At 38.0% G+C, this 26,742-nt stretch overlaps 1 protein-coding gene across 10 annotated transcripts in view; it reads left to right on the forward strand.

Annotated features, from left to right (window-relative positions):
- The window catches only part of LOC140487978 (lysine-specific demethylase 2B-like), a 223,067-nt gene that overhangs the window by 27,376 nt on the left and 168,949 nt on the right, over window positions 1–26,742 (forward strand). For 8 of the 10 annotated variants that reach the window (XM_072587462.1, XM_072587464.1, XM_072587460.1 and 5 more), the window contains one exon: window positions 1,683–1,729. In XM_072587462.1, coding sequence (XP_072443563.1) covers window positions 1,683–1,729 — 47 coding nt within the window. Of the gene's footprint in view, window positions 1–1,457; window positions 1,529–1,553; window positions 1,572–1,682; window positions 1,730–26,742 lie in introns of those variants that run through there. The other 2 variants (XM_072587469.1, XM_072587470.1) reach the window with 2 other exon arrangements.

A 26,742-nucleotide genomic window follows, 5' to 3' on the forward strand; every position in this document is an offset into this window, starting at 1 on the left:
CCTTCAAGGTTAGGTTTTTTTTTATCATTCACACTCTGGTTTAAATAATTTGATGAATTTCTAGATTAGGCCACCTTAGAGCAATAAAGTAACCATGATAACGGCGTTACTGCCGTCAAGGTAGACAATTTGAATCTCCAGTGGCGTATCCTTCCGAGTTACACGCTTTCAGTCCACACAGATAGTCTCATTAACTCTTTTCCCGACCAGGCACATGGATGAATGCCAAGGGAGATTTAAATACGGGAACTTCTTCACGCCTGTCTATTTTCACCGGAGCCAGCAATCCTAAAAGTTTCACTACTCAGCACTGGAGAAAACTGCATCGGGTACACAACACCCTCACACGGATACACGAGTGTGGCATTTCCCTAATAAAATCAGATTCTGGAGAGGAAAACAGATAACTCCGTGCGTTTTCTCACTGGCATCCTCGGATGTGTCAAAACTAAACCATGATCCCAGCAGCCTCAATATCCATGTGATTTATCTAATAGAGGCCTGGCGGGGATGGGAGCGACCACAATTTGACTTAAAACTGAATAAGTAGGCTGGAACGGGTTCTGGCATCCTCTGTCGTAGAAGTTACGGGGCAGATTACCAGTGAGGGGGGCGGGTGCTATGTGGACTTTAACAAATACTTGTAATCTAGACTGCCGTGGCTCTAGTGATCCTAAATTTGATTTGGGAAATGATCGTGTCATAGGCAGTCTACTATCGAAGCGCGCCACTAGGATGTTCGTCTCCCTGACGTGAAAAACCTTGGAACACCCAAGGGGGCCTGAGGTGACACATTCAGCATAGACATTAATTGATGCAGCAAAAAGTTAGTTATTAACATTACATCCCAGCTACCGAAGGAATTTTTTTTGTTGAGAATAGTAACAGATAGGGATGATCGCTGGCTCACTTATTAAGAAGCACGTGGGTCTGGCGCTGAGATCTGCATTCTAAAGGTGTACCTTTTTTATATAAAAGGAACTCCCAAATAAGTAGTCCCTTTTCTAAGGATGGCGATAAAGATTACATGGATGTGTTGTTTGATTTCGGACATTTATTTTGAGGATGTAAATGTTGACAAGAACGATTTGCAGAATACTTTGACACCAATTTTCTTGATCCATAAAATGGCCCGAATAAAGTGGAACCTGTTTCTGTCACGGAAACCCTGTTTACTATACTGTAAATTTTAGTGTTTTAGCATATAGCAGAAGATCGTATTTCATTTCGCGCACCCCTCGCCTTATAATGAAAGTCAATTATGTAAGGAATAAGATTTGTTTTTTTTTCATGCTGAATTCACATCTCCATGTTAACACAGCAGTTATAGGTCAGTGATTGTATGTCGGTAGCTGGGATGACACACGGTGTCAAATCCTCAGATCGATTAAGCAGCCTTTGGATTCCTGGAGCCCAGAGTTCAATCTTGGGTTCGAGTTGGAAACGTCCGATGAGACAAAGCCAGCGCCCACCCGAGCAATGTGAAGTTATCCAATAAGTGCTGAAAATACAACCTCCATCGTGTTGGGTAAACAAAGCAAATAGCTATGCCTTTAACAGTAATAACGAAGGTTTGGGATTAGCCTTTCGTTTTCCCACGTTTAATCATGTTTCAAAACTTTTTTTTTGCATAACCCCGAGATTGAGACTAAACATTCTAATTTTTTGTTTTCCAACCACAGAACACCAGATAGCGATTTCAGTGTCAGAGATGTAAAACTATTTGTTGGTAAGTGAACTTTGCAATGTACAAAGTTGAAGTATTTTGTTGCCTGCAGTATGATTCCTTTAAGTATATTACATTGAATGTAATTAGCCGTCGTAAGTGAAGGCCAATTATATCCTAAATGTTTTTAAATTCTACAAGTGTTTTCTGAGCAGGTATTGTAACGCAGGATTTTGATTAACTGACAAAGTCACTTTGAGTATTATGTATAAAGTAAGACAGTTAAAGAGGTTTATTCAGTTATAATTAGGGACATAGTTCTAAAATATTACCTCCACAATGCATATTAGTGGCTGAAGGATTAAATGCTGAACGTCCAGTCTGCAAAAGCATTCTTGAATGAGAGTTTTAGTAACTGTGAGAGTGCTTCAGTGGAAACATCGCCATCATTTTTATCTTGATCAGTCATATAACAAGTTTTGAAGTATTGTTCTGTTTTGTGCTTTCGTGTTGTTTATATGCATAAATTTGAAGTTGCATGTTAATATACAATCATTACATTGTTTTTTATGATTGTACAGATTGGTTTTGAGTATGTTTTGGCATAATTAAAAGAACAGGTGTGGGCTATTCAGCCCCTTAAGCCGATCCTGCCATTAGGTTAGATTGTGGCTGATGTATGCTTTAACTCCATTTGCCTGCTTTTTATTCCATATTCCTTGATAGCCTTGACTATTAATAATGGTCAACTCCTGTCTTAAGTTACAATTGATCCTCTTTCCTGAGGTTTGATGCACAAAACTGAGCACAGTATTGCAGGTGAGATTTAACTAAGGCTCAGTACAATTGAAACATTACTTTCTCGCTTTTGTATTTCAACCCCCTGAGTTAAAACCCAACAATCCATTAACACTTGTAGATTTTTTATTTGTGTCTGTGTCCTGGCTTTTAGAAACTGGTAGCATGATTGAACTTAAGAATGAACTAAGGCCAAGGCATGTGACTGTTCTACCACTCAAGTTTGGCTATATATGGTACATCACTACAATACAGCATGGAGCTGGAGTTTTTAAAAATTGCAAGCATTCAATTTAGGGTTGGAGGGTTTGAGCCATAAGGAGAGACTGAATAAGCTGGATCTATTTTCCTGGTGCAAAAGAGGCTGAAGGGTGATCTCATAGAGGCTTATAAAATCATGAGGGGATTTTCTCTGGGGTTGGGGAGTCCAGAACTAGAGGGCATAGGTTTAGGGTGAGAGGGGAAAGATTTAAAAGGGACCTAAAGGGTAGCGCTTGAGCTGGCAGGGGAAGTGGTGAAGGTTGAGACATTTCCAACATCTAAAAGGCATCTGGATGGGGATATGGGCCAAGTGCTGGCAAATGGGACTAGATTAGGTTTGGATATCTGGTCAGCATAGACAAGTTGGACCGAAGAGTTTGATTCTGTGCTGTCCATCTCTATGACTAATTATATTGCCTGTGTGCTTCGTAAACTTATGGAAAACATTATTCGTGTTCAAATATTCAATAAAAACAGTAACTGGGAGAATTGTCTACATGTGCATGCAAACACATTATTGAGTTCTCATATAGGTCAGTGTGTGGTGGATGATCTCAAAACAGTAATGCAGTATTATTGCAACCTTAAGAAAGTACCATATTACAACAAGTTTTAATCACTCAATGAATTTGCATATAATAAATAAAAAGATTATGAGCAAAGTGAAAACTGAATTAAAATTTTATAGGTATTGCACAATGTATATAAAGCCATGCCACTGAATTAGCCTTTAAATGTTAATGTGTTTATGTATAATTGACTACTTTCTATCAATTCGGCTTGGTTTTGTTATAGATGTGTTTCACCAGTAAAGTAATATTCATATGCTGGAAGAAGTGGTGGATTTTAACATTTTCCAAATCATTTTAACGTTGTTCTTCTGGTGTTTTATTACCCCATGAATGTTAGTTTTCTTTATCTTCATCTCCTTGAGTTTTCTGCCTGAAGGTAGCTCTGACCCACATTAACAATCAGAAGGTTATAAAATCAGAAGACATGGGAGCATGAGTAGGTCAGTCAGCCCTTTTGAATCTTCTTTTCTGTTCAAAATGATCATAGTTGATGTGATTTGGCCTTAACTCCATTTTCCTGGCTGTCCCCATAAAGCTCGATACCAGTGTAGAAAATATAGCTGTCTAACTTGGCCTTGTATATTGCAGTCCCAATCAGCTTAACCTTTTCATAAGATGATTCCCTCATCCTGTAATCAGGTTAGTGGACTTACTCTGAACTATTTCAGATGCAAGTATATCCCTCCTTAAGTAACAAAATCAGAACTGTACCCTGTGCTTTAGATGTGATCTCACCAATGCCCTGTACAATTATGGCAAGATGTTCCTATTTTTATACTTCCTTGCTCTTTCAATAAAAGCCAACATTCCATTTGCCTTCCTAATTATTTTCTGTACCTGGATTCTAACTTTACATTATTCACGATTCCCTCTGCACTGCAGCATTCTTCAGTTCTTCTCCATTGAAGTAACATTCTGCTTTTTTATTCCTTCTTTCAAAGTGGGCATCCTCATATTTTCCCACATTACACTTCATTTGCAAAGTTTTCACACACTCATTTACCCTATAGCTCTCTGGACTATTGGGACCTTCTTCATAATTTATGTATGTTAACCAATTTTTAAATAGTAACCAAATTAGTCAACAATAAACAAGGTCAGACCCTTGATTCAATTCATTAATGTATATCGTATGTTGTTGAGGGTTCAGCATCAAACCAGTGGCATTCTACTAAGTTTGTTCGAAAATGTTAAAATGACCATTTTTTCTGATGTTCTCATCCTTGTTAGTTTGCCAATCCTTTATACATTGTACTGTATCACTCCTAACATCAAGACCTCTTGCCAGATGTAGTAACATTTGAAATGACACTTTTTTTGTGATTGAATGCCTTTCAGAAATCCAAAACACTACATCTATTGATTTGCCTTCATCCATTCTGCTAGTTGCATCCTTAAAGATGTCTAATAAATTTGTCAAATGCTGATCCATTTCAACAAAACCTGATTGATTCTGCTTAATTGTACTTTGGTTTTAAATATTAGGTATCTTGCCACCATCACTTTTTAACAAATGGATTCTTGCATTTTCCTAATATAAGGTGTTAGCCTAAAGTATCCTGTTTTGAGTAGAGGTCTTCTATTCATACTTTTCCAATCTTTTGGGACCTTTTCCAGAATCTAGGGAATTTTGGTAGATTACACCAATACATCTTCTAACTTTGCAACCATTTCTTTTAAAACCCAGATTTTAGGGCATCAGGTCAAGAGACTTCTCTGTATTTAGTCACATTAATTTTCTCAGTACAGTTTTTCTTGAATCATAATTATTTCAAGCTTATCCCTTATCTTTGCCTTGATTTTCTACTATATTTGAAATATTTTCATGTCTTCTGTCAATACAGAGACAAAACACTTGTTCAAAGTATTGGTAATTTTCTTATTTCCTGTTAGTAATTCCCTTGCCTCATCCTTAAGGGACCAATGCTTATTTTAGCTACTCTAATCATCTTCCATACTATAAGTCTGTTCTTATATTTCTTTAGTTTTGGCTCATTGTCTAATTACTCCCTTTCCTTTTTAAAAATTACCCTTTGCTGGCTTATCAAAAAAAAAATCCTAGTCTTCTAACTATCATTATTCTTCAGACATTTATAGGCTTTTATTTTCAATTTTATATCATCCGAGCTGCATTAGTTATTTACCAATAACAATTGAATGCCTGTAGGCAGAGCTCTGTTCATGAAAGTAAGACCTGTGCTCTAATTATCTAGCAGAGAATGATGTTGAAAGATACCAAAGCAAAGTTATGTTGTTAAGTATCTGCAACTTCTGATTTCAAGCAACCATAAATGTCAATCTTTGAAACTTCCAAGAATGGTGGTTGACATGTATGGTTAAGTAGAAAATATGAACTGTTATTTTGATGTGCGAGGAAAAAAAGCCATTTTAAATTAACATGGTCCAGTTTATTGAACAAATTAATTGTGGAAAAAGCAACTTTATTTAACCACAGTTAAAATGTTCTAAAACCTGTTAAGTTCACAGAGTTCATTCAATTTTTTCTGAGTCACTTATGTTATGGCATCACTTTAAATATCCTCTCCTGTGGTTTTTGGTTTTAGAATCAGCCGTTCTGAATAAATTATCTTCTTCTCCATCCACTGGATTGGATGATCTGTGTTTTTTTTTGAAAATCATCTAATGATAGTTTGTGCACAAAAAGCATTTAATGATCTGACGACCAAACTGCATAAAACACCAAATGGAATGTTCTGTATATGTATCTACTGTTCATCAAGAGTTTCTCCATCAACCATATACCTATTCCACACTGCATGGGCATAATCCTTGAATGTCTTTTTGAGGCACGCATTCAAAGATCGAACTAGGGATCATTATATCTATTGTTATAACTGCAGTACAGATATTATTTATTTCTCAATCCCACTGTTTGTATGGGATTTGAGTATATCCCACACTGATATTATGGGTTCTTTATGTAGACAGTGGGCGGCACGGTGGCACAGTGGTTAGCACTGCTGCCTCACAGCGCCAGAGATCCGGGTTCAATTCCCGCCTCAGGCGACTGACTGTGTGGAGTTTGCACATTCTCCCCGTGTCTGCGTGGGTTTCCTCCAGGTGCTCCGGTTTCCTCCTACACTCCAAAGATGTGCAGGTCAGGTGAATTGGCCATCCTAAATTGCCCGTAGTGTTAGGTAAGGGGTAGATGTAGGGGTATGGGTGAGTTGCGCTTCGGCGGGGCGGTGTGGACTTGTTGGACCGAAGGGCCTGTTTCCACACTGTAAGTAATCTAATCTAATCTAATCTAATCTAATCTAACCACTTGGGCACCTATTCCACACATTATCAATCCATAACTTTATCTGCATCCACCTGGACTTTTATTATGCACAAGTACAAAGACTCTGATAGGGATCTTGATTTTTGGTGTGGTTTTATCTTTAAAATATACCATAGGCTTTCATTTTGTTTAGTCACCTATGCAGGTTTGTACCATTGAGAAGTATATCATGACCTGTTATTTTCACAATAACTATTTTAGAATACTTCCACTTCACGGTTCAGTTGCTGGGCCTATTGAAATTCAGAGGCATTTCGTCCATATTGCAGATGTGACATAATAGTAATCATGTTTTTCCTGCTGCCCAATGATGAATTAGTAGAAACTGGTCATTTTGGTAGTCTCTGATTGATCTTCAACTTCTGCTGCAGCAACATGACATTGTTTGTTTCTTAAAGTGGCTAAAGCTGTTGTCATGAAATCTTTGCTAAATTTGGAATTTGTTTTTTGGCCCACAAATGCATCTATCTGTATTGGTTTCAATGTTATCAGAAATGCATTCTGATGATTTTCAAGGACCCATTCCATTATATGGACATGGTCTCTATGGACTTCAGTAAGGCGTTCAACAAGGTTCCTAGTGGTAAACTGATTAGCAAGGTTGGATCTCATGGAATAAAGGTAGAACTAGTCATTTGGATACAGAACTGGCTCCAAGGTAGAAGAGAGGGTGGTGGCGCAAGGTTGCTTTTCAGACTGGAGGCCCATGACCACAAGGATCAGTGCTGGATCCACTGCTTTTTGTCATTTATATAAATTATTTGGATGTGAACATAGGAGGTATAGTTAGTACGTTTGCAGAAAACAGCAGACAGTGAAGAAGGTTGCCTCAGAGTATAACAGGGTCTTGATCAGATGGGCCAATGTTCCAATGGGCAGGGGAATGGCAGATGGAGTTCAATTTAGATAAATGTGAGGTGCTGCATTTTAAAAACCAAATAAAGACAGGTCATTCCCCTTAATGGTAAGATCCTGGGGAGTGTTGTTGAACAAAGCGATGTTGGACTACAGCTTCATAGTTAATTGCAAGTGGAGTCTCAGTTAGATAGGATAATGAAAAAGGCAGTTAGTATGCTTTCCTTTATTGGTCAGAGCATTGAGTGTAGGAGTTGGGAGGTCACGTTGCGGCTGTACAGGACCATCAGTTAGGCCACTTTTGGAACATTGTGTGCGATTCTGGTCTCCCTCCTATAGGAAGCATGTTGTGAAACTTGAAAGGGTTCAGAAAAGATTTAAGGCTGTTGCCAGGGTTGGAGAGTTTGAGTATAGGGAGAGGCTGAATAGGCTGGGGCTGTTTTTCCTGGACCATTGGAGGCTGAAGGGTGACCTTATCGAAGTTTATAAAATCGCTAGGGGCATGGATAAGTTAAATTCTAGGTATATTCCTCGAAGATCTATTCCCTGGTTTTGGGGAGACCAGAACTAGATGGCATAGATTTAGGACGAGAGGGGAAAGTTTTAAAAGGCACCTAAGGGGAAACTGTTTCAGTTAGATAGGATAATGAAAAAGGCAGTTAGTAGTGCACATTGCCAGAGGAAATGGCGGAGGCTGGTACAATTACAACTTTTAAAAGGCATCTGGATGAGTATATGAATAGGAAGGGTTTAGAGGGATATGGGCCAAATGCTGGCAAATGAGACTAGATTAATTTAGGATATCTGATTGGCATGGAAGAGTTGGACTAAAGAGTCTGTTTCCATGCTGTGCATCTCTATGACTATATGGTTCTCAAGATCAGGGTAGTGGCTGATTCCTGTTCTCAAGGCAAAATTGGTCTTGAGCGCTATCTTCGGGTGGATTCCTCCTCCTTCCATTCTTGCATCAACTTTTCATTAATACCAAATTCCTTCACTACTGCACATTCAGTTGATAAGTTATCAATTATTATGACTTATAATTTGAAACCACCTTCATACTTCATACATTTTATTGGACAACACAGTTCTCTTTGGCATTTGCCCAGCAGGGTTTGATTGTCTGAAAATCCCACATGTCTTCACAGTCCATATCATCTGCTTGACTCCTTCCAACTAGTTATAAGATTAGTATTGCACTGTCGTGGCTAAAAGGAACGGTTGACCTGTATGCCAAGTATATACAAAAACATAACTTTTGAGGCTAGAAGATGCATTGTCTTAAACACTGGATCAGTTTATACACCATGATTTTTGATGGTATCTGTTACATAGAATGGCAGTCCAGTGGATATTAAAAGGAGAATGAATTAGTTCATTTTGAAACAAAATGTTCCTTGTGAGTGCGCTTAATTTTACTCTTAAGATCTCACCTTCCCTCATTTCAGAGCCCTTTTTTTTGTTGGGTAATTTGATGAAGTAGTAGCCACTTTATGCCAATTGGATCTTCAACTGTTTTAGAAACTCCTGTGGTCCATGTGAGATTGTGTTGGGTAGGGAATTTCAGGATTTGATTGGCAAATTTCCATAAATCAGGATTATGTGAGATTTTGATGTGATGTTGTTCCACAGTGCTACTACTCTTGTCCTCCTTGTGTAGAGGACATAGCATTAAAACCTGGAGTTGAAGTAAGTACAATTAATTTCTGTAGGTCGCATGTACTTCAGCCACAGTTGGTTGGCGTTTGAGGAACTAAATTGAGTTAAGCAAAATGCCACCAGTACCTGGCTCCCACAAACCAAATTTTCTTTTCTCCAAACACTTCAACATTAAGAATTATTGAATTCCTTTTGTTTTTAGAGCAGGTACTAATAATTAAATCAAGCAGGATACTAATTTCAACGATTTCCAATCCTATTCGTAAATAGCGAACATGAACAGTTTTAATCCTTGACACAATTGTAGAATCTGCAAATTACTACTTATAAACTGGTTTGTGATGGTTCCAAAGAATTTTGCCTTGTTTTTGAGAGTAGGTTCTTGAGTCCTTGCTTCAATATATTCTGGTTTGGGATGGTATTCGCAAAAGAGATTTTCAAGATGGGCTGCTCACTTTGAGTGAGAGCCAATTTACAAAATTCCTGCTTCTAATGTTTCTCAGTTTTCAGAGAAAAAAATAACAAAGCCTATGTGTGTAATTGGAACATTTTAGTGATTCAAAATGTAGGATTTATTCAATTTTTTTGTTTGCTTCCAACTCCCAGAATTTCATTATAAATTCAAATATTTTTATGTTGTTTTGTTTTACAGCATCATTATTCTGCATGTTGTGTTTGGTTTTTGTATGCCTTTTGCTGTTTTGTTTTGCAAAATTTTAGTTTGTGCATGAGACCATAAATTTTGAAAAGATCTAAAATGACATGAATCCAGAAGTAAAGGTTAAGCAATGTTAAACTAGGATTGTTAAGACTGGAGAATTGTAGGAGGAAGCAATGAGTGAAACATTTTTAAACTTGGTAACAGGATGATGTTTTACATTATTGTTCTAGCATTATTGTGAATTCATAGTCTTGTACTGCACACCAAGTTTGCTCTCAACACTGTAAGGACATATGAATGAGCAGCCTGTTGGATGATACATTTAAAGCTAGGAAGGCAGAAGAAAATAAAAATTTGAGTAATATTGACCATAATAGATATTCTGAAAAGTGTAATTATCAAATAACAATGAGAGATGACTAATTGATTTTAATTTCAATAAAGCTTAGATTCCCTTGGGATGACTGATTGTCACAGGAACCAATTAATAGCAGGTCAGATAATTAACTTCAGGTCACCTGGGACAATGTGTTGAATAAGATTGTCACTGGGTTTACATTCAGAGAGCAAGTGGAAAATGTTTTGACAGAATTGAACCACTTTAGTGCTTTTTCTCATTTATTAAAATTTCATGACAGCAGGATTTCTAAATTTTTGGTTGAGCTGTTGGAAAGTCAGAGTTTTTAAAGCATGGAAAGGATCCATCATATCTATGTCAGTTATCAAACAACTATCTATTCTGATCCATTTCCCAGACCTTGGCCCATAGCCTTGTATGCAATGGCACTCCAAGTATTAGAAAAATGAAAAGTGTTTAGACTCTTATTTAGTGCGAATGACAGTTTTCTCAAATCACTTGTTGGTACATGTATGTCAGTGTGTTGTTGAAAAAGCAGCTGGGGAGAAATGTCCAATTCAGATGTGTTTGATCTTCTGATTATGGCATTGGACAGGTAACCTGGCGATAGTGAGTTTAAATTGCACCATTTGTGAAATTTAATACAGCGGAGAGTTCTAAATTTAATAAATTTGTGGGCTGGCATCAGAAAATAAATGGCCATGGTAAATTCCATGTTCTTATTTTTAAAGAACGCATCTGCCAATCACCAATCTGGTTTATTCATGTCTTCACTGTCACATTACGTGCTGTGAGAGAGAGTCAGAGAGAATATGCTAGCATTGTTCAAACACTGAGAATAAGTAAAATGCTGTAGCTAGTATTTATTACGACTGAATAGTATCCCATTTCTAATAGTTCATTTGCTGCTTTGGACAGTCTGATTAGCCCTGTTTTGGGGAGGGGGGTGAGGTCACCTGGCATTGTTTGATACACTATTGTAATTCTTGCATTTTGCTGCTTGTTCCAAAAAGCAGTAGTTAAATATAATTACATGCAGAAAAAAAAGAAACACAGCAAAAGATAAAACTGGAATCCACCAGGACTGGGAATGAGGGCAGTGTCCGAGTCAGCTGGTCAGGATGGAGGCAGTTGGTAGACCTTTGGAAAATACAAACAGAAAACCGGCATGGGATGAAGAAAAGTGATAAAGCAGTTGCAATAAGGAAAAAAGGACTGGGGGTACAGCTGGACACATTGACAAGGATGACATTACAGAAGTGAAGCAAAGATAATTGCATCTTGTGGAAGATAGAAAGTGCGTGCAGCAAGACCTTTGTTAAAATTGCAAAAGCCTGTCTGATCAGGTGCTTCCACCTCAAAAAACAATTGGGGAAAAGAAACACAAAATAATTATTCATTTGTTTTTCCTGATTTTTCTTCCTTATTTTGTTTTCTTGATCTCAGACTTTGCCCTTTTGTAAATCTCCATTGTACTCTAGATAAAGGCTTGATAGTTTTTCCATAGTTCAAATTGTGGTATTGCATGCAACACTAACTGATGAGAAGGTTTTAGAAAGGGGTCATGACCTCTTGGTTTTTTTACTTCACATCTTGTAGCAAAAGTAGTGTGGTAATTTAAACAGATGCTCCTGGTGGGAAACTGATTTGTCAGACTTGGGTTGCCTATGTTACAATTACAGTAATTGTAGCCAAAGTCAGCCAGATGGACCTCATAGAATATGAGTTCCATGATTGGGGCTGATAAACCTGTCCAATCAGGGAGCCCTGGCTGACAGATAAAACAGGAGTGTCAGACATTCTGGCACCGGGAGCTTGCTCTGAGGGAACTGGACCAGGGTAACAGACTTTCCAAATCTAAATAAAGGGTGACTTGGTGGTCTCTGTGGATTTGTTTCAACAATGTGCCTGGTTTTACTTCACCTTGGCTTCAACGTGTAAAATGGATGCTCAGTCTAATCTTGTCAGTTTCCTACTGAGTAGCTTTGGTTAAAATGTCTGAAATTCCATCAGCATTTTTTTTTCTTCAGGACTTGATAAAGAAATTTGAATTGCTGGAACAGATTTTGTTCAAATATATTATCAGTTGATATGCAAATTAATATACATTTATTTCATGTGAGATTATAACTATGTTAGCTTGCATTGTTTCTCTCTAAACCTAGGTTTCTTTGCCTTTGCCTTTGAAAAAAATTCCCCTCTTAAGTAGATTTATGTTGAAATTCCCCCACATGTTTTCCAACTCTATGCAATCTCCAAGGGCTCTGCATTCTTCCAGTACTGGCCCTTTTCTTATCCCACTCTCCCTTCCCTCTAGCTTTGGTAGCTGTCCCTATTGCAGTTTCAGCTGTAAGCTGTGGAATTATCTCATTAAACCTCTTTACTTCTCTATTCCCCTTTTGAAACCATTCCTCTTTTTTTTTTGACACTATTGTATGGATCAAGTTGTAGCTTATCCAATCAAAGTGAAACTCCTCCAGGCGATCTTGCAGCAGTTCTGTGCTGAACCTGCTAGTCCCTCTAAATCCAGCGTTGATATTGACGTTTTAGGAAATACCACTTCATAGTGATGTTAAAGCTATGTACAGTAAATGAAATGCTGCAGCTAGTATTTGTTACAACTGAATAGTATCCCATTTCTAATAATTCATTTGCTGCTCTGGACAGTCTGATTTGCCCTGTTTTGGGGAGGAGGGTGAGGTCACCTGGCAATTAGGTTGCAGTGTTGTATATAGTGTAATGGTGCAGATATTCATGTTTAGTATTAGGAGTTTTATTTTAATGTTGTTTTAAACCAGGAGTGACATAGCGTTGCATGACCTGATATGCACTATTTTCGAGTAGCCTCATTTGTTCCCCATGGTTACAGTCCCAAATGGTCCTTCTTACTCAATGACTCTCTCCCTTGCTGCCTCTTCAGCTTAAGAATCACCTACATAATGAAGTTGCTCTCACTCGCACAGTCTCCCCTTTTGCTCTCCTGCTTGCTCTCAAGCTATTTTTTTCTGCATCACATTGCTTATTTCCCAAGGGGGTTCAAGAGAGGGATTTGGGGAGTAGGAATGTTGGCCAGCAACTGAGAGGTTCCAGTAACACAACGGATGGCAAGTGGGGTTTCGACAAGTACAGTTGGCGATAACTGAAAGGGCCAGTGTGAAAGTGGTGGGCAAACTTTGATTGGCAAACCTTTTATGAATATATGAATTTATCAGTTTAATATATTTCAACCTAAGAGGGAGGTTTTAATACTTATAGGAGGATAATAGTTCTGCAATACTTAATTGTAGTTTTTGTATTGATTGTGATGTGCAGATCACACTAGCGAAGTGTTGTTTCACTTGAAGTTGCACTTTTAGGGTTGCAACTATAGATACTGTATTATCGCTACCTCAAAGGGAGAATGTAAATATGAGTACAAAGTAATGTTATATCCACAGTCAATGCACAAGTGAAAACAGGTGAATATTTCTGCAATTAAAACATTCAGTGAATTAAATAAAATAATTTATTGTTTTGTTAAAATAATATTTGAAAGATTAAAAGTCTTTTTGAAGACCAGAATGAGTAATATTTTTCATATGGTTGTTTTAGTTACTCTTACCAGGAGACTTACTAAGTTTGTATGGCAAACAGAATGTAGTGAAGCCAATAAAATCAAAGTGCATGTTTGCATGCTCAGGGCATAAATTGAAGACATTGACGTTTAGGTTTTAGGATTCAGTCTTTTTCTATTTGGCAAGATGTTATTGCTTTTGCATTGGTAGCCACAGAAACTGTTTACATAGGTCTTCGTTGTTTCCTTGCATGATTTTATTCGACTCCAATGTAGATTGTGGCAGACAAAATATGAAAAATGATTTTGCTGTCCTTGTGCTAAGTAAAACATGGCAATCATTTGAGATATCTTCATGATTTTTTTTCTCACTTTGCCTTTCTGTAAGAGTAAATTTAAGTAGTTTGAAACTTTTATTTATAGTTAATATTTGAAGCAACCTGAATTGCCAAGGGATTTTGTGTACAGCTATCCTTTTTTAAGGTGAGATATAAATTTGTTTGGTGTATGCTTTTAATAACACAATGAAGAATTTCTGTGGATTATCTATTTTGTTGGAAGGACTATAAAAAAATTTATTTTTAACTTTATCAGCTAAATAGTTTTAAACGTCTTGATTGGATTTAATCTAAATAGAATAACTGCCTCTCATTAGACTGCTTGTGCTGTAAGTGGTTTTACTTGGCATCCAAAAGGGGGGAAGAAGGTCCAGTACATTATGTCAGAGTGGTAGGATGCAGCTTACAGGTTCTTGTGTAGTGAATTCCTGGCAACTGCGACAGCGAGGTACTTGTCACAATAAAGATAAGAATGTGTCAATCGTAATTTCCTACAGCTATTAATTAGGATTGTGAATATATGCTAAAGATTTTTTTGTTATCGGGATACTTGGGTTCCGAATAACAGGGACTCTGCTGACATTAACAATTGGAAAGAAATTATGGATGAGATGCTTCGTTCAAGCTAGTTCAAAACTTAGATTATTGATAAAAACAGAATTGTCTATCCTGGCCAGATAAACCGTTAGGGGTTGTGAACAGTCCTGTCTGCTTGTTTTGACAATGCACATTTGTCTTGTGGCAGTGACGAGTTGGGTTCTTCCAGCTGCCACTAGTATTTTGCATGCAATGGGAAGATTCAGGTAACCACACTCCCCCATTCTGTGTGTGTGCCAAATACTGGGGAGATTACTCGTACTTCAGAAAGAACTTCTTTAAAAAAATACACTTTCGACCTTATAAAATTCTCAATAACTATCGCTGTTTAATAGGCATAGTTTACTTTTTTTAAAGAAAGGCATGCTGTGCAGTAATTTTGAGTAAAATACCTGTCCAACTTTTCCAATCAAGAGGATGATGTGAAATTTATTTTGCTGATGCTAGATTTTATGCTGCCCTGAAGACATCGACAAGGAGGACCCACTATGGCTGATGGTATTTCCACAACCTAGTTTCTTTTTCCCTGGAAAAGTGCCCAGCATCTGTTCACCATCTTCCTGTAATTATATAGTGAGATCAGGACAACCACTGGGGCTGCATGGCCACAAGCCCACTTCCAGCCATTCTCCAGCTTAGTATTCTGTAGATCTGTATGATTGTGCTTTTTTTTAAATCATGCATTACAAGTGGATTGTAACAGATTTAAGAATCATTAAGCAAGATTTTAATGAATCTGGAATAACAGTAGAATTATTCGCTGATTTTCTTTGCTAGTTGCTGGAACATTTTCACAAGCGTTTTTTCTCCTACTTCGATGAATTAAGATTTGCTGTCATGTGCTAGTGTAGCTCTGTTAATGTGTACTGATCTTCCTTAGATTTCAGAGGAGATGTCAAACATAAACATTTTTACTAATTGGGAAACAAATTACACTGAATATACACAAACCCACTTGAGAAAGATCTAAACTGGGAAATGCTTGTCGGAAGGTTGCTTAAATGTGGCCTCTTGGGTAGAAATAATGCAGGTGGAGTGAAGGGCGATTGTTGTTGGAAAATGTGTGCTTCATAGGAAGTGGATTCTCTATATTTGAGGTTACAAAGAATACATGCACTTCTTCAGCTGTCTTCTAAGTGAAACCCTACCTGCCCTTCCCAGACTGTTGTGGTGGCAGCGTGACTCTTGTCATCAGATCTCTCCTTGTTCTACTGTTATTCCTCTGTTTCAGTCCCTCTCTGGCACTGTATCCCCATCTTTGAAGCATTTTACTTTGATTTTTAATCTTTTTCACTAACTTCCACTGAAATACCACTTAAGTTTTTTCCCTGAAATACCTTTACTGCTTTCATCGCTCAACCTGATTTCAATTCAATTCATCCCTTTGTATTTTCTCAGCGATCGCTGCTTTCCTGTCCTTCTATTCTCTAATTGTTTCCTGCATATAAACTGCCCAACACATATTCTCAGTCTTCCACATTCTACTTTCTGTAATCTGAAATACTCTAAAACTCTGCTTCCCCGTCCCAATTTGCACCAAATCTCATCCACCCTTCTTTTCAGGATTTGTTAACCTACCTTGACTCCCAGTTCTCATCTTCATGGCCATCCTGCCCCTCCCTATAAATATAATTTGCTGTGCTCTGCCCTACGTCCATCTGTATTCTTTGCTCTCCTTAGCTCTCATCCCTTGTGCAACTCTGATTTAAATTGCTCTACCTTTGTAGGCCATGGCTTTTGCCATAAGTGCCTTAAAGTGTGAAATTCTATCTCTGTATCTCTTCACTGCTCCAGCTCTGTCTCCTTTTGGACACTCCTTAAAACGTATCGAAGCTTCTGGTCTTCTGCCCCATATGACTCCATTGTGGCTAACTGCCAAATTTGCTTTATCGTTCATCTGTGAATGGAATTACTTGGATTGTTTCATTATGATAACAATGCTTTGTAAATGCAAGTTATTATTGCTGCTATGCTTTCAGAACTCTAGTTGCTAGTCTGACAGTAAGATCCAGCATAAGCGTGCAGTAGTTTGAAATTTCATATTTTGGCAGTTGCGTACAGTCAGATGAAGAATAAAACTACTCCACAAATTCTTGTCTTTTGTTTGTACTTCATTATTTGGATCTGAAGGTAAACAGTGAGTTCCTAGTTTGTAGCCACATTGTTATGTCTGTGCCTACTCTTTAAAGGGTTATCCAGTTAGTTCCTTTCCCCTGTTATTTCCTCATAGCCCATCTGAATCCTTTACTGGGACCTTTTTGAATTCCTCAAAACTCACAAGCTGACATCAGTTTCCTCTCATTGACTGAAATCCATTTGTGTCTTAATTGTGTTACTACACAGCAAGCCCACATTGAACAAAAAAAATGTCCCCACATTGAACAAAAAAAACAAAAGAACTGCAGATGCCGAAAATCAAAAACCAAGTTGGAAATTGTGGAGAAACTTAGCAGTCTGTCACCTCTGTGGGGAGAAAGTAGAGTTAACATTTAGGATCCAGTGACTCCTCTTCAGAACTGATTGTTGTTGGGAAAAGGTTGGTGTTTATGCTGAAGAAGGGATGGGGCAAGGGGAGAAGTAAATGACAGTTGGAGATGGAATCCAGGCAGAGAAGAAAACAGTGGGTAGACACAGGACAGCGTGGGAGAATGAATAGCTATGGATGACAGTGGGTTGTTTGTGGTTGCAGCCCATGTGATGACAAGACCTGGTGTATGGAGGTTGGGAGAATGCGCTCAAGCCCTAAAATTGTTGAACTCCGCATTTGCAAAAATGACCCTGAACATCTGGTTGTTCATTGTTGAACTCCGCATCTGCAAAAATCACTCTGAGCATCTGGTTGCCTGCCATTTCAACACAGCAGCTTGATCCTTGGCCAATATCCTTTTCTCAGGCTTGCTGCAGTGCTCCAGTGAAGCTCAGCACAAACTAGAAGAATAACACTTTATTTTCCACCTGGGAAATAGCCTTCTGGACTCTATATCAAGATCAGCAATTTCTGGGTTTGAGCACCTTTTCCCATGTTCTTACCTCAATCCCCTCACACCAGGCCTTGTCATCACATGGGCTGCTATCACACATGACCCTTTGCCAGTCACTGATGGTTTCTGTTAGCAGCTTTGATTCTCCCAGGCTGACCTTGACCCTTGCTTTGTCTGCCTGACTTTTTCTCTCTCCCTGGGCTCCATCTCCACCTATTGTTTACTCCACCACCCTCCCCATCTTTTCTTTAGCATATCCATCAACCTTTTCCCAGCTACAGTCATTTCTGAAGAAGGGTCACTGGATTCAACTTAGAGGGAAAAACCTTACATTGTATGATGTTCCTTACTGGGATATTAATGACGTTGAATTTATTCTGTTTGTTATTTTTAACATTGATGTTAAATTCTTAAATTAAGTCATTTGTGAAACTTAAGCAGCAGTGTCACTGAAGTGATTTTGTACAAAGATTTTGATTAGCTTATTGATAATATTGCGCAGGTACCTGAAGGATCAAGTTAATATACTGCACACATGGGAAATTAAAAATTGTTACCTTCATCCCAAGAAGAAAGTATTCTACAACTGATTAGTTAAATGATTGTCCCGAATCCCAACCTGTCCTCTCAGATAGATGTAAAAGATCCCCCTGCACTATTTCAAGGGGATGCAGCTCATTTGTTTGTTTTCACAGCAGAAGATGTAGATCTTTTCTAATCAAATGCTCAGAAATGCTAGTACACACTTTTGGGCAGGTTGGACTTGAACCCAGGCCTCCTGGTTCAGGGATAGAAAGATTGCCACTGCGCTGCAGAAACCCTCATTTCTCTGCTTTGTCATGAGCAATATTCGTTTCTCAATTGACATCACCAAAACAGATTCTCTAGTTGCTATAACTTTGGTTTTGGTTGGAACTTTCTGTCAGCAAATTGGCTGCTGTGTTTTCCTCATAAAAGAGTGACAACACTTGCATAAGGAATTAATTGGCTGTGGAACATTCTGAGGTTGGGGAAACAAGGCACACAGATGCCAGCACATTGTGGCTTCTAGTTAAGAAAAAAAAATGACAGGAACATAAAGTTATATCTGAATGTCTTCCAATTCCTTGATGAAATGTTTTTCTTGACAAACGCTGTTGATTTGTGCTGCTCAGTGAGATTGGGGTTATAAACTAAATTTATTCAGGTTGGAAAACTGCCTTGATCAAAATGATTATAGCTGTTGTAGTATTGGTGTACATAATATAGAATTGATAAAACCTGATGCATTTAAGGGAATGTTAGATAAACACGACAGAGAAAAGTATAGAATATGCCAAATTGATGAGAAAGGGTGGAAGGAGCATTTGAGGTGCATAAATACTGATTATAGAACAGTTTGGCTGAATATTCTGCATATTAATTCCTTCTGTACAGTCATTTCATGGAGATCTACTTTATGGAGTTTTTTTTTATCCAACCATCAGTTATGTTCCAGTTCTCATTAATTTATCAGGCTCAGCTCATCATTGCATCATTTAAATTACCATCTGGTTATTGTTAGCTGATGGCTTTGATGCAATCTTCTGTTAATTGTTTCCATCTCTTCAATTTATTGTTTATTCCTCAGCTTAGAGAACGAGATTGGTTGAATACTTAAAGCACAACTTAAATGCTGTTTTATGATAATTTACAGTTATTAACTCAAAAAATAATTCTTACAATTTTAAGTCATTTTGAAACGGTCAAATAACATTAGTCAATTTAGTGACTGAGTATTTTTTGTTTTATAAGAGAATCCTTATGACTCCTTATGTAAGGCTCCTCCACATTGGAAATATGTACTCCCATTGTGATGCCAAAATGTTGAGTGTAGACAGTATCATGCAATGATAGGACATAAACGTAATTTACTTCATTGCACTGAGTTCCATTCCTTCGCGTGGCAGTGCGACTGTTATTAGTGAGTAAGTTTGGATTCTAGCTTATCCCTTCAAAGAAAACCTATAGCTTTCCTATCACTACTGTACCTTTTAAATGAATTGTTGCTTGAATCTTTGGCTTTTAGTTTGGAGTCTCAAGTATTTTCTCTTAGTTTGAATATATTCTGAATTTTCATACTGGCTTTATAAAATTGAATTGAATTGAATTTATTGTCATGTGTACCGAGGCACAGTGAAAAGCTTTGTCTTGTGAGCAATACAGGCAGATCAGAGTTAAGTAGCAAAGATAAGTAAATAATAGGTAAACAGCAGCAAAAACAAAAAAAACAGGTGCAGGTGAATGTTAAGAGTTTGTGAGTCCATTCAGTATTCTAACAACAGTAGGGTAGAAACTGTTTTAAACCAGCTGGTGCATGTGTTCAGGCTTCTGTACCTTCTCCCTGATGGTAGAGATTGTAGATAAAAATTGCCAGGATGGGATGGATCTCTGAGAATGCTGGTGGCCTTTCCTTGACAGCGGTCCTGGTAGGTGGGTTCTGTAGCTGGGAGGTTGCCTTTTGTGATTGTCCGGGCCGAGTTCACCACTCTCTGTAACCGTCTTCGATCTTGAATGGTACGGTTGCCATACCAGGTAGTGATACGTCCAGACAGAATGCTCTCGATGGTGCACCTTTAAAAGTTAGCAAGTGCATTCGCCATCATGCCAAATTTCCTCAGCTGCCTGAGGAAGAAAGACGTTCTTGGGTCTTTGTAACCAGTGCGTCCATATGAAGAGTTCAAGAAAGCACGTTGTGGGTGACCACTCCCAGGAGTTTGACACTCTCCACCCGTTCCACCACTGTGCTGTTAATGTAGGGGAGTATGAGTAACATCCTGCTGAAAGTCAATAATGAGTTCCTTGGTTTTGCTGGCATTGAGAACTAGGTTGGTATAAGTTCATATCTTTCCAGGTCTTCCACCTCCTGTCTGTAGTCTGTTTCATCGCCATCTGAGAATCGACCAACAATGGTGGTGTCTTCAGTGAACTTGTAGATGGCATTTGTCTGGATTGGAATTAGTATTATACAGTATCCTGTTCTAAACCATTTCCCATCTAGAATGCTTCTGAGTTCCTTTCTACATTATTTTCCCTATTTTCATCATTCCACTGTTGGCTATACCTTCATTGCAAAGGGCATTTGCAGCTATAATTTCTTCATTGAAGTGCTGTTACCCAACTCTCTGTTCTCCTTAAAATTTAATTCTTTCATTAAGCTTTTGGTTATATGCTGTAATAACTCCTTACATATTTTAATGTAATTTTTTCTTTAATAAGGCTCCTGTGAATTGACTTGGGAATTTTTACTTTGTCAAAAATGCCATACAAATGCAAATTGTCACCTATCATTGTAGCTAAGTTCATTGATGCTGCGCATCTCTTTGTTGCTTTTCTGTGCATTGCCTTCAGAGTTTAATTATTGCCTTTATAATAGTGATTAGAATAGATCCATGCTTAAGGGATTACTTGGCCAGTGTTTTGTACATTTTAAGTGTGATTTATAGCTTTTTGAGCTGTACAGTTTTGCTTTCTGCTTACTTTGATTGATATTCCAGAGTGATTTCCCACACTGAATGTGTTGTGTTCTAATCCCTTGTACATCCTTTTAAATTATTGCATTGCAATTTCAACAATTTTCATAGTGCTTCTGTTGCCTATTTTTGAAGGGTTTGGAGGGATATGGGCGGGGTGCTGGCAGGAGGGACTAGATTGGTTTGGGATATCTGGTCGGCATGGACGGGTTGGACTGAAGTGTCTGTTTCCAGGCTGTACATCTCTTTGACTCTATGACTTTATTTTGTCTAGCACTATTTTAAATCCCTGTTACATTAAAAAAATCTTATCTGATACATTTTATCCCCTTTGCTTCTGCTTCAAATAGTTGTCTCTTCCTCCCTCATTTTACATTTGTGAATGACTTTGATGAGTTTATATTGAGCTTCTGAATCTAAGGCATTAATTTAAAAATTGATTGGATGACAATTTGTTTTAAAAAAGTAGATAGAAAACCAGGAACTATAGACCGGTCAGCCTGATGTTAGTAGTGGGGAAAGTGTACTTGGAAAACAGTGGGTTAGAGTGAGTATGCTATTACAAAAATGAAATCATGCTTGGCAGATCTACTGGAATTCTTCGAGGATGTAACTGGTAAACTTGATGAGGGTGTGTTTTATTTGGACTTGCAGAGGCTGTCAAACAGACCTACATAAAAGGTTAATATTGGGGTAGTATATTGAGATGGATTTTTAAAAAAACTGGTTCACTCACTCACTCACTCATTCACACTCCTTCCCTCCCTCCATCCTTCCAAGTAGGCATTGACTAGTGTAGTTTCGCAGGGATCAGTACTAGGACCACAGCTATTTGGAATATAAATTAGATGAGGGAACGAAATGTAATATCTCTGAATTGCAGATGACAAAGCTGGATAGCAGGGTGAGCTGTGACGAATATGCAGAGATGGTTCAGTGTGATTTGGACAAGCCGAGTGAGTGGGCAAATGAATGGCAGATGCAATATTATTTGGCTAAATGTGAGGTTTTCAACTTTGAGAGCAAAACAGGAAGACAGATTATAATCTGAATGGCTACAAAATAGGAGAGGAAATTGCACTTGGCACTCTCCTAAGCTTCCCTTTCTTGTTAATCAGTTTAGATGATAGGTGACATGTTGCTTATGCCTACCCTCCTGAATATTGAAATATTGCCCGAGTGGAAGTGTTGTGGCATGGTACCACCAGGCTACAAACTTCAGGTTCAAGTCCCAGCTCAGGACTCTTGCTGTGTCATGACATGGGAAACTGGTTGGGTATCAATCTGTAAATTCTTCCAATATGCTTGTAGCAAGCAATGAAAACAGGAGAGTTTCCTGGTTGGCCTGATCCATGTGGGAGCTGAAAATTCATCATACATGTTCCTGTCATAAACAACTATCATCCTCGTTCTGAGGCATTATCATATGCGCACACAGATATCGCTCCTGTCAAATTTTAATTTTTTTTGTTGAATTGCATTCTTTAGAGTGCTCATTTCTTTCCTGGTTGCTGGTTAGACTAAGCATTACTCTCACATGGTGCTGTTTATAGAGTGGTGTAAATCTTTTAGTCCATTTTGATGAAAGGGTGTCACATTCTGTGGATTTAAGATGGGGATTTTTCCAATACTGTGGAGTTATACTTAGGATTATTAATTTCCAATAATATGTAACATGTTTGTTGGAATTCAGAGATTTGAATCTTCAACAACACAGCACTGCCCAGTGTTGAACTAGAATGCCAACCCAGGTTAGGTGCTCGAATCCTAAGAGTAGGACCAGCAAGCACACCCTTTAGACTCTGAGGCAAGAGTCCTACTGACTGGTTCCGCTGCTACAATCCTGTACAGTAAAAGCAGGGCTTGGGCACCAGACCTCCCAGTCTCAATGACTCGTTTATTGTGTGGATGAGTCACTGATCTGTCTTTAGAACTTCTTTACATATTTTGATGTAATGAGACAGCATCTAATAATCAGGAAGCAGAGTGAAGGGATTTAGTTGGTAGTTATGTCAGGCATTTGAATTAGTATTAACGTGAGACCTATCTATGATGGAGGACTCATTGATGCTGTTGCTAACTTTAACTCTGTACTTCTGGTTGTTTATAGTGGTAGACAGAGGTCAGATTCCAGGATGGATGCAGACCGTTTTGGCACAGACAAGGCATCAGTCACTTTGGCTGCCTGGTTGAAAGGCAGAGAGCAGCTCTGGAGTGTTTTAGATGTGGTTTCATTGTTGCTTGGTGGTCACAATTTGTGATGATCTGTGCTTTGGCAACACACTAGCAACTTCCTGTAAACATGCAGTCACACGATCTGTTCTAGGACAGGAGGAATACTCCCCTGGGTGTTACAAGTTTCAATCAAAGTATATAACATGTAAGTGAGTTTACATTCTCACAATGTGTATCCTCTCAGGCGAGCACACATTAGTGCTTCTAAATTGTAAACATGTCAACTTCTGTGAAAGTTGTCCAAATTTCCCTGTTCCCTCAGGAATCGTTCCAGAAGACCTTTTACATGTCTCGATCCTCCCAGTATTAAGGGTCACTGAGACAAATGTTTTCTTTGGCATAGTTCAACTGATCTTGTCAGTACTTTACTGTGCTAAAACATGGAAAAAGTAACCAAATATAATCAAAGTGAGTAAAAGTATTTAAAGTGGACAATTGATTGAAAAATAAATTCTAATCGAGGCCTACTACTTTTTCAAGTAGATGAGTAAAATGATTTATAATTCTCATAGCACACATGGTAATTGCCATAGGTCCTTATTGTTGCCATGCCTTGAAGTAAGGGATTTCTGCTGTCTGCACAGCTTTGTGAAAGGGAAAAAAATCTTTTTACTTGTGTGTGTAAAAGAAAATAAACTGTTATAACTTGGAATTAAGGTTATTTGAGGTATAAGTAACTATACTGCTTGGGCCACTCTGCATCCATATGTAATTTGGATCATCAAAATCAATCCATCTAAGTCCACTCATAACTTACATTTTTAAATGCTTCAGTTATTTATCCTTTCATTAAATCAATCTGCAAAGAGGAATTCCTTGTGAACAGTTTGAACCTGTGTTCACTTGTCCTTCCTTTGCAATTTACTATGTAACTGTACATGGACCCATATTTATACTCTCCATTCCTTTGGAAAAGCACATTTTTCTAGTTGTTGATCAGATTGAAAAGTGTGCTTTAGTTTCAGTTTGCAGCTCAGAACAATTTTTTTTTGATGAGACAGTGATCGACTTTAACCTGTTATCATTTAAACTGAAAGGGACAGAAATGACTATTAAAATAATGCACTGCACATTGCTTGGTGTAATATTCCTGCCATTGAAAAGTACTCTATTCTATGAATTAATGTGAGCCAAACCATAGGGAGTCCATTAATTATTGAGAATTACTTTATATTTGTTTTGTTTTTGCACATTCACTAAAAGTGTCATCTGCTGTTGAGAGTATATTTCCATACCTGGTGCTCTCAGTATTTAGCTGAAGAGGCAGATCTTCATGTATGAATGTTGATGATTTTTTTCACCTTATTTCACGAGAGTAGCATCACTGGCTCTAATTGAATGATTAGTGAATAGTATTCCTGACAAAATATGGCTGACTTTCCTCCTTTGGAGCCTGTGCAGAACTGCTGCTGCTGCCGTGAGAACAGCAACTTCGAAACCTATAATTTCAATTACTTAGAAAGACAGGTTCAGCAGATTCAGGGGAGTGCCATTATCTCTAAGTTTCCCTCGAAGTGGCACACCATCCTGAGTTTGAAAAGTCTTGCCCATCCTTCACTGTTAATGGTTTGGAATCTTGGAGCTCCTTTCGTAAAAGCACTGTGAATGTACCTACACTACATGGACTGCAGCAGTTCAAGAAGACAGCTCATCACTACTTTCTCAAAGGCAAGTAGGGTTAGGAAACAAATGCTGCTCCTGCCAGCAGTGTCTACATCTAATCAAAGAACTTAAAATTAAAACTTGGTTTATTGTTGGACCTTGTGATTCAAGGTGTGTGAGTTTTATATATATATATATATATATATATATTTTAACATGATTTTATTTTTGAGTTTAGAGTTTGAATTTGAAGGAGTAGCACATAGGTTTACATGTGTCCCTTGGGGTTTAATGATTAATTTGTAAGCACTTTTGTCGCCATGGTGACTTTTAAAAATTCTGTGTGAAAGAGAGACGTCCTGAGATTAATATTGGGTGAGCTTGAATGAGCAAAGTAGACATAGTAAAATGTATCAAGCTTTCAGCTAGAAGATTCTGGAATTTTTTGGGGCTTATGCAATGTACCCATAATATTGAAAATGGATTTTTCGTTTCAGGTTGGGGCAGTTCTTGGCTGAAACTAGATGTGTCAAGCAGTTACACCTAAGAAAGGAAAGAGATAGTTTAGGATTGTTAAAAATAGGTCACCTCACTGTAGGGAGTTTAGTTTAAAAGTTCCAGACCAGTAGTGCCTGGAGATGTTTTCAAAGTTGAGAAAGTTTAAGCTCAGTTATATGACAAATCAAGAAAGAAGCTAACAGATTCTCATGACCAGCAATTGAAACCACACCTAAACCTATAGTGAACTATAATGGAATGCTATTAGGATAATTTTAAAATTGTTTTTGTGTGTTTTGATATCTTTAATGTGTTATGTATAAACAGTTTGGTTTGTCTTATTTTATCTTTTCTTCTGTGTATTGAGCTTCTATTTTATTATTCTCTGCAACATTACGTGTTTGTGTTTCAGTGAAAGACCCCCTTGTTAAAGCCAAAAAAAAATCAAAGTATGATCTATCAATCTGGAATCTGACTTGTCTAGTAATAGCATCGTTACACAAAGAGCACACAAGTGTTAATTTCATATGTCAGCTACCATTTGGTCATCTGAAGCTGTTTGTATTCTGAGGCAGTTCAAACATGTTTAACTTAGAGTGATAATGTACAATCAATGCAAGATTCCTAGCCATCTGATGAGGCTGAACTCAAGTTGAACAAAGATGTGGGAGGTTAGTGTCTCTTCCAGTTCTCTGCTGCATTATATTGCTAAGCATGCTTTTGATTTTGTTATTTTCTGTATTTATTGTGACATCATTTTTAACAATAATAGACAGAATGCAGTTCCATGATAAATTAATGCTTACACCTGTTTATTGTTTAATGTTAGAATAGGGTCTGTGACTGGGACCAACATAGTGAATCCTATAGCTTCTCTTGCACTTCTTGAGAAATGTAGATACTACAAGCACATACACGGAGTCCCTGACACTCCAGTTTTTCCAGGCCAGCTTGCATTGTGTTGCAGTAAGCAGCCTAGAACTTCTTGTTAGCTGTTCTAATAGTGGTCTATATTGGTGATAAATCTCCCATCATGCCCACTCAATGTCTTTTTTGTCCTTCTGTTTTCTTTTTCATGTCAACCTCATGAAAATCTTTTCTGGCTGTTTGTTAGAAATATGATGTGGAAGTGCTAGTTGTTGGACTGGGGTGGACAAAGTAACAAATCACACGATACCAGGTTATAGTCCAACAGGTTTATTTGAAATCAATAGCTTTTGGAGCAAAGCCCCTTTGTCAGCTGAAGTGAGAGGGAACACCGAACACAGAATTTACGGCCAGAGAGATCAAGGACACAGATCAAAAGATCGTAC

The sequence above is a fragment of the Chiloscyllium punctatum genome, chromosome 17 (assembly GCF_047496795.1).
Source record: "Chiloscyllium punctatum isolate Juve2018m chromosome 17, sChiPun1.3, whole genome shotgun sequence".
NCBI lineage: Eukaryota > Metazoa > Chordata > Chondrichthyes > Orectolobiformes > Hemiscylliidae > Chiloscyllium > Chiloscyllium punctatum.